Source organism: Rhopilema esculentum, chromosome 6, assembly GCF_057945365.1.
Source record: "Rhopilema esculentum isolate cy_ngs chromosome 6, ASM5794536v1, whole genome shotgun sequence".
Lineage (NCBI taxonomy): Eukaryota > Metazoa > Cnidaria > Scyphozoa > Rhizostomeae > Rhizostomatidae > Rhopilema > Rhopilema esculentum.
Window position 1 is genome coordinate 2,199,176 of NC_142820.1, and position 16,103 is coordinate 2,215,278.

Sequence of the window (16,103 nt, forward strand, 5' to 3'; positions counted from 1 at the left end):
TTAATCAGAAAGCTTCCGTTTCCGAATTTTGTGACTTGGCTTGGCTGAACAACACTGTTGTTACGGACAGACGTCTTCCGAAACCAAGCATTTCGAAACGACAAAATGGCAATGATAAGGTAATGTTTGTTCATCTATTTATATTATATGAAGTTTGTACTTAATGTCAAGTCCAATGCACTGTTTGCCATAAGAATTTATGGGCTTTGCTATTTTCATTTCATTTTCATTCTAAAATTATTTACCCAGGTTACAAATTCAGTCTAAAAACTGTTTTACAATTGGCCCTGCAAAAACTACTTACAAAATTAAAAAGTTATATACTATGAAATTTACAATAAAAAGAGCGGAATATGGCTAATTCAAAGATGTATAAATTTACAACAATACACCTCAATTTATAAAAAAGGATTATCTTTCCTTGAGTTTGGACCTGAAGGCATTGATTGAGGGAGCCATTTTTGTGTCCGAATCGAGACTGTTCCAGAGACTGGCCCCACAATATGCAAAGGGTTTCTGGCCATTGCCAGTTCCAAACATGGGTATTGCAAGGACTGTTTTAGAGTTTTTTTTAACTCTCTTGAATGTACCCGGATAATCTCACGAATAGGTCACTGAGATATTTAGGTGCAAGAGAGTCAAGAGATTTGTAAACCTTAGAACCTGTTTCTTTATTTACCAGCTTTTGTACAGCCATGAACCAGAGCTGGTCTTCCCTTCGTGACAGACCGAGAAAATACTGTTTTCTTGACCCATAAGGCCATGCCTATCTCTTGAGACAATAAGTAACGTAGGTAGAAAAATTCATAAGAGAGCAAAAAAAATAAAATTTTTAGGCTTTATTTGTTCTTAAAGTTATGAGCAGTGCAATCCAGTCTAGATTTCATGGCAGTTTTCGTTGTAGAAAAAACTAGCAAACTGCCTTACCTCAAATTTTATTTCACATTCAAACTAAATCCGGAAGTTACTTGTTTTGATGACGTCAACAAAAATGATAGAAAACCTTAAAAATCAGGTAAGGACTTGACCTTAACTTTTCTTGCACTTTTGCACTAAATTAACTATGCAGATTTTAAATTTGAGATGGAATGAGAAATAGTTTGAGCGGAAGTCAGATATTTTGATGACGTCATCCACTTGGAGAAATTTCACTTTGAAACTAATTATTCTCTCGCAACTACAGTTGTCAAACAATTTCAATACTTGTGCAAGAGTGCAGCCGTTTTTTTACAAAAATTTATCGGGAGTGCAGCTGCCATGGAATTCTACCCTGGGTACCAGAGCCACACAATTTCGAGCGCGTAAACAGAATACCAAGTAAACGCATCTCCGCTTCTCCATTCCTCTCTTCCATTTCCGCCCTTGAATTTATGTGACTCTGGTACCCAGGGCAACTAAGCATTAACGAAATTTACATGTTTGTTGTTAAATGACATGACCTTAAGAATAATTACCGAACCCGTCTATAAATTTTTTGAAAATTTGCAAGATTATTAAAGCTCAGCAAGGTATTCTTATAAAAAATGTGTGTATGGATATCAACTTGTAAAAATATTAACTTTTCAAAGGAGAAGGGCGGTTAAAAGCTGTAGAATAAAAGAATTCCACCAGTTACTTTTTTGTAACAAACTTTGAAATATATAAACGTCTTGGCAGGAGCTAAATCTCACCCCAAGCAACTAGCGCACCCTGATTTCAGTTTCGGTTTAACGATCAATTTCGACCTAAATATTTGACTTAATTTAACTGAGAAGATTTAATGCTAATAACCACAAATTATATTTTGCAGTTTAAGCCTCATCACTTTTTTGCTGATCTCAGTTTGTGCTGGAGGTAAGGCAAAAGTACGATTCTTAGTTTATTTCTAAATTACAAATTGCGTGAAAAGTAACATATCAAAACCTCGGCGATTCTCATCATGGTAGAAAAACTAGATAAATTAATTTATCGATATAGAAAGTATTGCGAGCAATGTTTGGCCTGTAAAAACTTTGCATTTGGTAAACAAAATTTTGATCTTGACAAGTCTGTAACAAGTGTCCAGTCGTTAGTTTGGGTCTTTCCTAACGAATAGTCCCAGTAAAACTCAAGAGATCCTCAAGTATGTCAAAAAAGTGGTTGCACTACTTCATCTAAAAACGAAAAAAACTTCTCTTCAGCTTAAAGACCGCTTTACAGTGAAACTGACTTATTGAAGCTTGGCAAAATAAGCGTCCATAGGATCCTTTTTGGTACCATAGTGGCACAAGCTTGTCAATTCATTTATCACGTGAGATTATGTGTATATTCCAGAGTAGAGTATTTGAAAGGGGTGGTACTTTTTTACCACAGGGCCTTCGACGAAGAGGGCCGGGGGCATGCCCCCCTCCTTTTTTACAAAGCAATAGAGCTTTTTATAAAACCTTTTGTTATGATTGTTATATTTTCTCTTGGCCCATCCACTTTTCAACCTGCGTTGGAGCCCATGTACCACGGTATATCCTGGTAGTGTTAGAGTTTAATATTTTTTTCCTCCATTAATTTTTCATTTTTTGCATTGCAGATAGTGATTTGAAAGTTGACGAAGGTCAGGTGACATTTGATGCCGAGGGAAATGACAATCCAAGAAGCCGATACTTCAGTAGGAAGTTACACGTCCCAAGTGCCTGGTCTGGCATTACTGTTGGTCGAGGCTATGATATCAAATACAAAAGGAAGAAAGTCGTTCTAAGGGATCTCCGTGCCATTGGTTTGGGTGATTTGTACGCCAAGAAAATCGCTGGTGGTGTTGGGAAGTTTGGAGGGAAAGCCAAAAAGTACATCAAGGTTGGTAGCATTGTATTGTTCCTTTAGATATTGCATTGTTGTTCTTTGGACCAGCCGGAATATTGTTGGTAGAGAAACCAACGCAAATATTGAGTTGCACGAAATTCCCCCACAATCATGAAGTTTTTCTTTTTGAAATAGGCCCAAAAATTGCAGTCGTTTACCATAACAAGAAGACAGCAAAAGAACTTGTTCAAAATAACGTTTGCAAGAGAAAAGCGAGAAACAAAACGACTGGTGACAAAATATTACAAACGCAACCTGGATAGGCTGAATGGCAAAATACAGGAGATATTGATTGACATGAAGTTCAGAGGAGACTTCCGACCAACGAGTACATCGAGTACAATGATTCAGCTAAAGAAAGCTGTCCAACGGAACTCTCTTGCAGATTTCACAAAAGTCATGTCGAACAGGCGCATGTGGAGAAATGTACCGTTCAACCGTTTCATAAGTAGGAAGAACTTTTTGTTGCATTAAAGCAACGCAATATATTTGACATAAACTGACAGTCATTACGTATCACAAGTAGTAGTCAATTATACTTTATTTTTCATTAAACTATCCAGCAATGCAGCGAGATTATTTTATTTTACTTTTCTACATTAATTAAAGGTAGGTATCTTGTCGCTGTATACGAATAATACTGGTACTCTTTAGGTGCTGTTGTAGACAGTTATGAATACGTTGAAATAGGTAAACTTTCGTACACAAAAATTTGCTGCTTTACGTTTATTTGTTGATACAAAAATATGAGAGATGCGGTGCACTTCTTCATTGTCAAGTCCGTCTAGAGTCAATAGAAAGGAGGCCTCATTCCAAACAGCTGTTGCTTTGTATTTGCCTCAGGCATAGACTATGTCTCGGGGCACTTGAACAAAACCCCCCAGCTCGGGAAGTTGACGTCTTGTAAAGCTAGGCACGGCAGAAATAGAGAGGGAAACTGGTTCCAAGAAAAAGGGGGTCTTCTTTACGTGATCTTAAAGCTTGGTTTCCACTGTGGGTTAACGTGAGATAATTCTGAGCTAAATTGAAAATTAACTCATGGTCTAAATTCAAGTTAACTTGAGATAGTGTGAAATAGCGTGAGATAACGCCAGCTATCTCAAAATTAACCCATGTACCAATTCGGTTTCCATTTGAGATAGAATTAAGTATTGAAATTTCAGAAATCACATTTTATTTGAGTCTTGCAGCTATGGCGGGCGTCTTACAAGAACAACTTATTTTACTTCTGCTTTTGAGAATACTTAGAAGGAAAATATTTTTTGCTAGAAGTGCCGTTCGCGATCTGCGCCAAGGTTTTAGGTACGGAGAGTCTACCAAAAAAAGATATGCGTTTGGTGAATACGACCACTTGCAACAGGATCTTAGAAATGAGAAAATGTTTCTTATATTTCACAATTAATTTTTTTTAGTAAAGAAAACTCTTTTCAACATCTAAAGTAATACTCAGTGCAAGTGCGTTGCGTAAGAACCTCAGTGCAAATTATAGCACATTCCCCTCCCACGCATCGGCTTCTTTTGATAAGATGTTATCTCAAGTTAACTCATGAGCTTGAAATCAAAAAATTTTGTTTCCAAGCTCATGAGATAACGTGAGTTAACGCGAGTTAATTTTCATGAGATAATTTTTAATGACCGTTTCCACTATGAGATAATTTTTAAACCATGTCAGATCACAAAATTATCTCAAATTAACTCACGTTAACTCATAGTGGAAACCAAGCTTAAAAGAGAGAACCAGTAAAACAATGTGCGCATTACTAAAAAGAGGGAGTACCTCACTTGACTCCGGCATCGCGAACACCTACGTGTCATGTACTACAGTCGACTTTCCTTTGAACAACTACTTTTCTGCTGGTCATTTTTCAGTTTGTTAAGTTATTAGTCTGAGGTCTGAGTTCCAGAACCCAGACTAAAAGTATCAGGAGTAAGTAAGGCTCAGGCTATTAAGCTATTAGATAACTTGGCTGTGAAAGTCCTTTGCAGTGCTTTTGCTTTTTGAAGTCAATACCATAAAAAGGTGGATAATTTTAGTGTTCTTTCAAGTACTGCCTGGATGCATTTAGGATTCAGTTTGGATATTCAGTAACTAGAGTGCATGCGGAGGTGGCTTCAAGGTAGGAGCAGAGGAATACATTTTTACCAATCAAAACCTTTATTGCTTCTATATCCGTTTCTTAAATTACATGATGCCACAAATGGTCAATTGTTTTTGCTACAAGCTGTGCCAGCTTCCCTTCGGGCACTAGTTTTTAGGATCGTTGGCTTGCTGACGACGTTGAGTCATCGTCAGTACGTGGCCGCAAGCAATAGAAATCGGCACACTAATCACAGGGAAACGAGCATGCCTTGCATAGCAAAAAAGTAAGGAAAAGCGTCTATATTTAAATATATATGCGTTCCCTCGATCCACCACGTAGCGTACTTATACTTCGTACACGAAATGATTTTAATAGGTAATTTCCAACAGAGTAGTAGTGTTGCGAGCGTTCCGATCATGGAAGTTTCTTCGATCGACAACTTTTAATAATGGTCATTTTATAACCTAACTTTGTCAAGTTAAAGTCTAGTGGCAGTTTGTTGGGAAAAGGGACACAAAAACCGCGGTCAAAACACATAGGGAATGATAGGTTAAGGTATATTTTCTTGTTCGATTATCTATCTACATTAGTAACCAAAACATTCACCAGTTTAAAAAACCAAACTGGCAGTTACTTACAAACTAAATCAAAATTTCGGTTTTCACAAAAAAATCCAAAGTTTGGAAGTCCAAAGGAATTGATCATGGGTAATACCACACCTAAATTGACAGAGTTATTTTGACAGTGAACTATTTTAGAAAGAAGAGCAAACACAAACAAATTGAAATAGTTTACTGAAATTTTGATGCATCAGCAGCTAAAAAAGCAAATAAATATCTAAACGACATCTAATTATCAAATATTAGTAGTCTTCTTCCACTAACAACTGGCTACACCAAGCAAGCAATTTTTACAAGCAAAATAACACAAAAAGGAAATTTTCATCTTTCTACAAAATTTTAACTTTTGTGATTCTACAGTAGCAAATCCTTTTTTGGAATAAATTCAGATCAAATGTTCTTTAACCATGATGGAACAAATGTTCTTTAACCAAAAAAATTAGCAAGGATATAGTGAAATTTTTCATTTTATTTCTGCAGTTATATTCATGAGAAGCAAATTGATTTATCAACATGGAGTTAAGAGCAAACTTGAAAAAGAATTGCTGAAAAACGTTTTTGCTGTTTTCTTGAAAAACTCCACAAAAAACATGATGAGAGTTCTTTACTCTACCTTGGAAATCCCTGTCACTAATTATCATATGGCAGAGCTTAAAAAGGGTCAAATAACTAAAGACCTGAGAGCAATCTACAGATTGAGATATTATGAAATGTGTTCAGGCTTTAATCCTTCACAGAAACATTAGCATTGTACCACAATGTCAACTTTACTTCTACAGCCTGACAAGTCCTGTCGCAAGTTGTTCCCTGTTATTGGCTGGCCTTTATATCTACAATAAAGGATAGAGAGATTTTGGATTGGAGAATAAGCCCCGTTATTGGTTGGCCCAAAGGTGACATACTGGACATTTAATCACACATTGTATTATAGAAAGTTAATTTGTTAGATAAAAATAGCTTCATCTTCAGTTGGTTAATGGTTAGAGCAAATTTCAAATACAAATTTTGGCACCAACAGTGCCTTGCAGCGGTGCAGTTTGAAAATTGGCCTTAAAGCTCATCTTTATCAATTTTGGCATTATATCGGTATTGAAACAAGACAGTGAAAGAAATAGAATTTAAACTTACCACATATGGTCAGGTATTTAGGCCTTATCCTTCAGGAATTCTACCTGCTCATCTTCGTAATCATCCCTAAAAAAGAACCAGAGGCTGACATTATGTGAACAGCTAACCAAATGCTGAGGTTTTTGAATGTAACATAAATTACTTAGCTTATGAGGCAAAGCATTAGCAGCCTCTTCCTTGTAATGGTGCCTTAAAAATTGGTTAAAACCTTTCAGGTTATATTAGTAAACAGAAAATAATAACCATTTTTGGCCTGTTCAGGTGCTTTGGCAAAATTTATAGTTAACTAACAATACTTTACAACACTAGAACAGAAAGACAACAAAACAGGAAGTATATGCTTTCCAGCCATTACACAAGAATTGAACTGCTTAAATCTCAAGTTAAAACCGTTTCCCTCTTGATTTGTTGATGGATCTAAAAATTACCCTTGAACAAAACATAGGAATGAAATAATTTGAGTTTTAAATGCAATGCAATGTTGGGAAACCTTAAATAACATCTGAAAAATATTGTGGAATCAGGAAAAAGAATAAAAAACATTAGGTTTTATAAATTCATGGAATATGAATTACACATAGAAAAATATTAAATCAGCAAGAAAAAGAATGTATAGGGTGTATAAGAGTAATACAAGGATATAGCTCACACTTTGTAAAATGCGACTTTTGACTTCGAGCGAGATGAGCGGGGTACACTGCAGCAGCAGGCAAACATGATGACAATAATCCCAGTGAGCATTGCAGATGATCCAATTATAGCATAGTAAACACTGTACTCTTTCAGTCTCACAACTTCGTACCAGGTTTTTGTCTTCTTCACAATGACTTAAAAAATTGATCATCAAATTGAAAGTTGATTTGAGCAAACAGAGGATGTAAGCAATAATTTAGCAAAATATACCCTTTGATTGGATATGGTTTCTGGTACTTATTAGGGGCCCTTTACATGAGACCCGAAACGAAACTCATGCCGGCACGAGTTTTCATGCCGGCACGAGTTTCATGTTGGGTGCTGGTCTGAGCTACTGTTGTGATTACATGGTGTTGACCAAAATGAAACTCATGCTGGCATGAAAACTCATGCCGGCACGAAAATCTCATGTCGCTTTTTCGTGTCGGCATGAAGTTTCATGCCGGCACGAAAGTGTCGTGTAAACAGATAATTTTTTCATGTCGAGGGGAATTAGTGATAAAATCGCCTATGTTGCACAAATGCTGCACGGTGGATGCTACGGATTGATTTTGGCGTCATTCTCTTTATTTCGGCTCGTTTGTTGTAATCATATCGGGAAAAAAAACACTGGGAATCCAATAAATGTAAGCAGTAATTTGAATTTCTTCACTAACAGTAAAACAGAGACAACTAAAAACAAGCAGATGTGTGAGTCTTTTGAATAATAAGAAATATTACATGGTATGAAGAATCAAGAACCTATCATGCAAAAGAATGCAACAGTTTTGTGTCGGGTTTCATGTAACGGCGAGCAAATTTCACCGAATTTTCATGCAGGCACGAACTCAGCATGAGTTCATTTCGGGTCTCATGTAAAGGGCCCCTTAGTGTCTATTAAGCTACAAGGCAACATACCTGAAAAATAGGGTAATATCTGACCATGCGAATATCAGAACTGCTAGTCAAAATCATATACTGTTCTGAAAATTATATGAAGAATATCACTGACAATGTCTTGAGGTCAAAAATCAAGTTTGTTGATCTCTGGCAGTTTACAGTTTTCATCAAAACAATTGGATATAAACATTTTTTTCACCTACTTGTGCAGTTTTTCCCAATTAATCGCGGTGATATAATTTTTGATGAATTGTCTTTTCCATATTCAACAAAAACACCTTTGTAGAAAGATATATACATAAAAAGTTAAAAAAACAAATATAAATTAATAAAAAATATATATGCATTAATTATTGCAAACATGGTGTGTCACGTCAATTCCAAATCTAACTGAGTCGATATCATATATTAATCTAGAAAGTTTTTTAACAGGACAAACACAGGCCTGGCTGTTTGTATTTTTCAGGTGAGCTGTGAGTTGCTCCCCTCATTTGCTGTGACGAGCTAGATCAGTAACGCACAGAATGTACTTAAAAGACTATCACAAGTGGCTTAAGCCCCTATAGTATCTGTTGATTGCCTTTGAACTGCCTTTGAAATGCAACGACGGGAGAAATCACTTTTTCCAAAATAAACCAAGCAACTCCTGTAAGTTTTTCAGGGTTCTGTGAATACAAAAAGGGCAATTGAATGAAAATTTTAGGGAAGCAATTTTTCCTTCATGTTCTGTTCAGGAGAGCAATTGACAGCTCGTCTCAGGTCACAAGGGGAGCATGGTGGAGGCGAACGCAACAAACAGCCAGGCCTGTGGACACTTGGTCAGATATTGGAGGGGGGGGGGGGGCAAGTCTATTGTTTTAATAATATGATGTCACATGTTCTCATTGTTTTAGAACAAAAGTATTGACCTCCAAAGTATTGGGGGTGATTGCCACCTTTGCCCCCCAGGTGTCTGCCACTGGTTTCTAAGTGAACAAAGAAGTCATAGTGGGAGTCTTGGTTGAGTTTTACTTCATTCTTGTGATGTTGCTATGCACTTCTTAAATATATGCCAAAATTTTTAACATTCGTTTAAATTAAAAACTTTGTGTATTAAATTTTGCCAAACTTTGTTGAATTATCGTTTCAATGTAATTATAAAATTTTATGAAAATTAAAAATTGCAATGCCATATTTTAAGAAACAAACAAACAAGGGAGGAAATTGGTAACCAATGAAACAATTTGGAATTAAAGAAACAACAAATGGTGATAAAAAAGACTACTAACCAGTTGCAACACCTTGTCTTGGCTTCAAAGGAGATTTGGTTGGGCTTTGTTTGGAGACTGAAACTTTGTCAAGAGGTGTAATCTTATTGTTGACATCCTCAAGATCGTTGTGTACATGATCACCAAATGAACCATCTGGTGATGCTGTTGTTCTGATCTTGTTGGACTCCAATGGTACACTTCTTGTTCCATCCAGTGGATTCATTGTTGATACCAGAGACATGCTATCCTCATTATAGAAAATGATTGGATTTGACTTCCATGCATCTTTTATTTCTGACTTAATTTTAGAAAATGACTTTGCGCTGCCATATGCCCAGATGAAATTTGTCTTCCCAGACTGCAAGATGAAAAGCAAAAGGTTTTGGACAACCCTAAGTGGATAGCTTTTAAATAGATGCTCGTCTTAGCAGGCTTTATCAAATTTTATGATGTTTCACTATCCAGCTGTTACAGAATAATGTCACTGGTTTTAGATAGACAATTGCTTCTAGGACATTCTATATTTGGTCCAATTTCAGAAGATTTAGCCAAGACTGGTTTAATTCATCAAATAGTGCCAGCTTTTAGATGATGGCAATTAAAAAATTAGGAAATTGTCATTCTAAAAATTTCCAAAGTCAATAAATGTCCTAAAATGATGCATAAGTGATGAGATTAAAGAAGCATGTCATTATATGAGCTATGAGAAATTAAATCAAAAATCAAGGTCTGAAGGGCTGTGGCCCCTTTTTCAGGCATCATTTATCACATTTCAGGTATTACCACTTTCAATGTCAAATCTAAGGCATAATCTAAGGTATAATCTAAGGTGAAAACTAAGGTACACACTTGCACACTTGGTGATGACACCTGCCAATAATCTTAGCAAACTAAAAACTCTATAAAAAATGTTCAAAAACGTTCTAAGGAAATTTTAAAACTGTTCACGTCATGGTTTTGCATCGCAATTATTTGATCATAAAAAAAACTGTTAACTTTTCAATAAAGAACCTGTTTCTTGAGGAAATGTTTCCTACAACTGGCACCCTGTTTTAATTCTCCCTCCCCCCATATTTCTGCAATTTTTTCCATCCATGGAGTTATCTATGTTCTTAGTAATTTCAATTAAACAAATTTGGGGTTTTAATTTTGAAAAAAAAATTGCTTTACATTGTAAATTGACTAGGCTGATTAATAGCATTGGTTTCAAACAATTGAAAATTATTGTTTTAATTTCACTAACCAGCCAACAAAATTGTGGACAAAACTAATTTTTTATATTTTTGAAAATGAATTTCACTATTCACAAGATATTGAACTTATCACTTAAACATAAGATTTTCCATAGACATTTGCTAGCCAGGTGTTTTAAAGAAGGCTATTATTTACCAAAAACTGTTACAGCTAAAGGCTCTTGTGGTTGAGGATATATGACAATGATTGGCCTATCTCTTCTCACAATAACTGATAATAAGAAGAATTTATTACAAAATCCACAGCCCTTGGCTGCTTTTGAAATAAAATGATTCAATGAACTGAAGGCTCACCTTAAGCTCTACATCAAATTTGTCACCGGTATTAAGAGCCCTTCGCACTGTGAAATGGAAGGTATGAAGTTTCCTTGGAGTGACAATTTCATAGTCTTGATTCTTATCAAAATGTAGAACACCTTTCATTGTGTTACAATCCTGGAGAAAAAGAAAATATCTTTATTACAACTGGATAATAATGATCAGAAACACATTATATCTATAACAGCTAATCAATATTCAAGCAGAAACAGCAGAAACTTTGAGCAGAAGAAATTCTTTTTAAAGAAACCAAATGTCAAAATGAAATAAATTTTGTTAAAACCTCTTGCAGTTTAATTATAACACCCTCATATTTTTGATGAAACAAAAGTTGATGTTGTACTATTTCAATAGTTGTGGTTTCTTAATTTTATATGATCATATATTTTAACATCTGGGATCCAATATTTATTTTTTCACATCTAATTTAGGAAATTTTCTAATTGACTTATCATGATGTCTCTTTCATTTGAAAATACTTCCTGTCAAAAGATTTACCCCCATTCTAATGCTGTGACAAAATAAGGAAGTATATTTTTATTCCCAGTGTATAACGATTAATGCAAACAAGCAAATTACATTAATGGATTTGCTGAGTACTCAGTTTCATTAATTTTTCCTGATTGTCATGCACACATTGCTTATGAGTTTACTTGTAAAAACATATCTGGTAAATAATGTGCCTAACCAACCTGGGGTGCCTGCACAAGAAGCCAAGGCAGGAGGGGCAGTGTTGGTGCTGAGGGCAAATAAAAGAATTTGGTTCCACTACCATAATGAAGTATTTGTAAAGGATGGGGGAGGGGAGTGGGTACCAAAAATATTGGCATGGATCTGTTCCACCAATACAGTTGGGTTCTTTGCAATCAAAGGCTCTAAAAAGGGCACTATTTTGGCGAAATTCTCCATGAAAGTGGGTATTAAGCTGAGCTAAATTGAATAGTTTTGTATATTTGGATCTCAATTTTGTGCGACTGTAACCAGCAGCGTGACTTTCATTGGAGTGACTGTAAACAGAGTCATCTGTATATAAATGGAAGTTATCAGACTGTAAGCAGAGTCATTTTTTGATGCATTTCAGTGTTGTTGGAGCAGTTGCTGCTTCCCATTTAGTTCGCTGTTTTTAACATTACGTAGTTTGATTATTATTGGGGGCTGCACCCCCCCTCCTCCCCCTTGCGCCTCCCATTCATTAAATGATAATGAAGCCTGAACTAGATAAAAATTGTCGGATTAGGCTTTTCATGCTGAAAAATATCCATTAGATTTTAGCAACTAGTTTTCAAACGCTGAATACCTTGTGATGAAGTATGTTTGTCTTCGATTTCCAAACAATCAGCCAATCGTTGCCCCCAAACGTGTCGTCGTCGTTCGCAAAGCCTATGCCAACCCAGTTAAAACCATGGCCACTGGCGGCCACTTCAATTTCGATATCATTTCTTGTGTTATCGTCACGATCATCGATATAAAGAAACCATGTCAGGTTAATGTTTACGTGTTTGTCCCCAACGCTAGTATGGAAAGGCCCTATTGACGCCAAGGCATCATCCAGCGGTTCGTTGGCAAGGAAGCGACCAGGCTTATCTCTCTCGTCAAACTCATCACCGGAAGATTTGATACCAGGAGCAGCTAATCTGCTGCTTTTTCCTTCGAATGGATGACAGAAAGAAAAAGTAAGAGCAGCAAATGCTGCAATTCTCAGGCCAATTTCGACATTCATCCTCATCGTCTGTGAGGGTACCAAAGACAACTGCGTTCGTTAGGAGGCGGCTCAAATGATGCGTAACGTAATTAATTAGAATATTTTCCGGGTTGTACGGTGGCCCACAACAGCCACGGCACAATCTTTTTTCACGGCACAGTTAAATATTTCCAAGGCACAGTTATATATTTACACGGCATAGATATATATTTCCACGGCACATATATATGTTCTACATGACCTTGTTATTTTCATGACACTACACCTCTGAGCAATTTGACACAAATAAGCATTTTAGAGAAAATTATCAAATTACGGATTTATTAATCATACTAATTGTACGCCCATTTCGTAAACAAAAGCCCTCTTTCTTAATAGTTATACTAAAGCTCATGTTGGTTGCTCATAATCTCTCCAAAATTTTGAGGCTAGATTGTTTATAATTTCTTACTAAATTATTAAGTTGTTATTCGTGTAATTGCTAGCTATTATCCTCAAAATGAGCTTTCAGGCCCCATTTGCTAACAAAATGACTGAACCATCCTTTATTTGTGAACAAGTTCGGATGTTCACCGGCAAAGCACCCGTAGAATGGCAAAAACCCATTGTTGAGGATTTTTCAATGGTACTCATAACTTGGTCAAAATGAAATTTTCCAGTACAGTACCAGTTTTTGACCAATTTTTAGGCTAATGGGGGTTATGAATGACATAATATCACGTTTTCGAGTTAGGATCCTGAAAACTATCAGTTCTTCTTGACTGGGAACTCTTTCTGTTAATTTTCTAGGTTTTTAAAAGGGGCGCGTTCCGGCGTTCTAGAGGGCGTGGCCAAAATGTTTTTGTCACGCCCTATTAGGCCCCCTCATTTCTAAACTGGTGTGCGGTACCTGGCTTTAGTTCTTGTCCTCTATATCTGGCGCACCAAAGACTCATTAAAAAATTGATCTTACAGACTCATGTAAATCTTTGGCAGAACATTTTCAAGCACTGACTTAAATGGTGTTTCTTGCTGTGAATCTCAATCATGCCAACGAAAAAATTGGCATACTAGGGTGGAGACTCGAGGGACAAGGGGAGGGGATTGTCTCAGCTTAAAAATACAATAGAGATGGGAAAATTAGGCTTGAATAGCCGTGGCAACTAGAATTACGAGACAACATGCAACGATTTTTAAAAAGCAAAAATCACAGATAGGTAGAAAGATTGAAAGAAAAGATAGAAATATAGGCATGAAGCATTTTCTTTTTGACAGTTTTGCACTAAAACTTTATCTACGTCAATATTTATTCTTGCCGTGCCGTAAATCGTAAATTATGCATCCCTTTAGATAAGTGCAACATTACAAAAAAGTGAATAGGCTGTGAAATCGAATGAATTTTATCAATGGAAGTAGGCATTCATTCCAATATTTTTTACCGTTAGGCTTGTACTCAAAATTGCGAACGTTATAAAAACTTTTATTTTTCACTCCCTTCCAGCTGAATTTTGAGAGAGCCAACGACGTTTTCCCCTTTATTTTTAAAAACCTTAAATATTAAACTATTAACATGGCTACAACATTCCTTCTCTACATCATACCGCCTCTCTATCTTTTCCTTGCTCTCTCTCTCTCAACATGTGTCACCTGAATACTATACATAAATAATTAGTCAATCCAATATATGCGCACCAGGGCAGTGAAAGATTCCAACAGGAGGAAGCTGAGAGGTCTAAAGCCAACTGTGATTTGGTAGTTTTGAGAAAAGGTAGTTTTGCACCCTTATCGATTATGGCAGATGCCGAGTTTCCCAGCTACATGTAAACACTGGCAGTTAATTACCCAGCTAAGAGTCGGTCCCCTATTGTGCTCAACTTTTTTTCCACGGGAGTGAAATTCACACGCCGTTGAGCTTGATCGACAATTAAACGATTTAAGCCAATCAGAGACAAATTTGGTTCCAGAGGTTTGCTCAATCAAATGGGCGTGTTCCCCTTGCAGTGAGGCTGTGGCTAAAAAAATGTTGTTCCCTGTTTGGTTGGTGCGACAGATATGTCAACATGCGCGCGTGCTCTGATCAATTTGGCGTAAGTTAATTTTGGCTACACTGTAATTATGAATGTCAAATGCCATTCAATATTCTTTTTGTTATAAGAATGTAAATAAGTAATATGTAAATAAAGCCATTTCCGATAGCTTTTTGTTGGCAGTAAGTTTCAAACATGGTCAACTACTGCAGCTAGGCAAGCCAAGGAGAGCAGCCTATTTCATTAAGGCGGGAAGACAGGCTGCCTTTAAAGTCCCATTTTAGACACCTATTGATTTGCATGTTAAGAGTTAAAACAATTGAACTCACGAGGATCGGACTGAACAACATACAGAAAGCCAGCTATGTCGACAAGGTCATCTACATAGAGGAGCTATCTGGTATCAGGATAAGCAATGCTTGCACAGATGGTTAGGAAGCAAAAGAATATGCATGTCAGTTTGAAAAAAGCCAAGTACCGGTAGTGGGCTAAGTACATAGCCTGTGTCAAAAGGAAAGTTATGATAAGCTTCTTTTACATCACCCAAGCATTTGGACGCTGATTAAACTAAATTCGATTAATGTTTATTTCACAGGGGCGCTATATGACGCCGGATTGGTTTTCCCTTCGGATTGTCCTCCCAATACGAAGCGATAGCTCTACGTATTTTGGAGTGTTTACATGACTTCAGATTGTCATTCATTCTGTTTTGCTTCCGTGTTACACGACGCCTCTGTCAGACACCAGCAATACGTTTAGCACACTGTTGGTCTAGAAACATTCTCACTCCATGCTCATGCTTATTGTCTGTTCTACCTGAGAATATAAATGTGGTTTCTTCTGCTATATCTGTTCCAGGCCATCTCACTTCACACACATCCAGGATGTTGATACCTAGTCGTTTCATTTCTTTCAAGATATTGTCCATTTTTCCACTTTGATACATTGTTCTGACATTCCACGTTGAGAGTTCTGACGTTCCACGTTGAGATATTCAATGTTTTACTGTTTGTATTAACTGCGGTAGCATGATCACGATTGGGTATCACCCGCAGCCAATGACGATCCCTACGAAACGAGACCCCATTTTTGGTGTCCGTGGAAATGTGGCTGTATAGAAGAATGATGAAGATCTCAAGGGAGGAGGAAATGAGGAATGAAAAAGTTCTACAGAAAGTAATTTGTTGAACACTATAAGAGAAAGGCAATGGAGATTCATTGGACATATTCTGAGAGAGGAAGATGGAATTGAGAAAGATTTTACAGAAACAAAAAAGAAAGGGAATAGGGCAAGAGGAAGGCAGAGAATGAAAATGCTTGGCTGGATGAAGGAAAAGCTGAGAGTTTAGACAAATGCGGGAT

At 36.7% G+C, this 16,103-nt stretch overlaps 2 protein-coding genes across 2 annotated transcripts; one reads left to right on the plus strand and one right to left on the minus strand.

The window, feature by feature from the left end:
• Positions 1-2: 2 nt before the first annotated feature.
• LOC135686636 (uncharacterized) lies at positions 3-3,381 on the plus strand. The gene is made up of 4 exons (XM_065202906.2): positions 3-119; positions 1,790-1,833; positions 2,543-2,805; positions 2,947-3,381. Exons 1-4 carry the CDS (start codon positions 106-108, stop codon positions 3,283-3,285), a joined length of 660 nt encoding a protein of 219 aa, XP_065058978.2. The 5' UTR covers positions 3-105; the 3' UTR covers positions 3,286-3,381.
• Positions 3,382-5,678: 2,297 nt separating this feature from the next.
• On the minus strand, positions 5,679-12,835 carry LOC135686633 (uncharacterized). Its single transcript, XM_065202902.2, has 7 exons — positions 12,331-12,835; positions 11,010-11,150; positions 9,481-9,820; positions 8,416-8,490; positions 7,290-7,467; positions 6,641-6,706; positions 5,679-6,342 (listed from the first exon to the last, which is right to left on the minus strand). The coding sequence occupies exons 1-6, from the start codon at positions 12,757-12,759 to the stop codon at positions 6,658-6,660; spliced, it is 1,212 nt and encodes a 403-aa protein (XP_065058974.2). The 5' UTR covers positions 12,760-12,835; the 3' UTR covers positions 5,679-6,342; positions 6,641-6,657.
• Between the last annotated feature and the right edge of the window lie 3,268 nt (positions 12,836-16,103).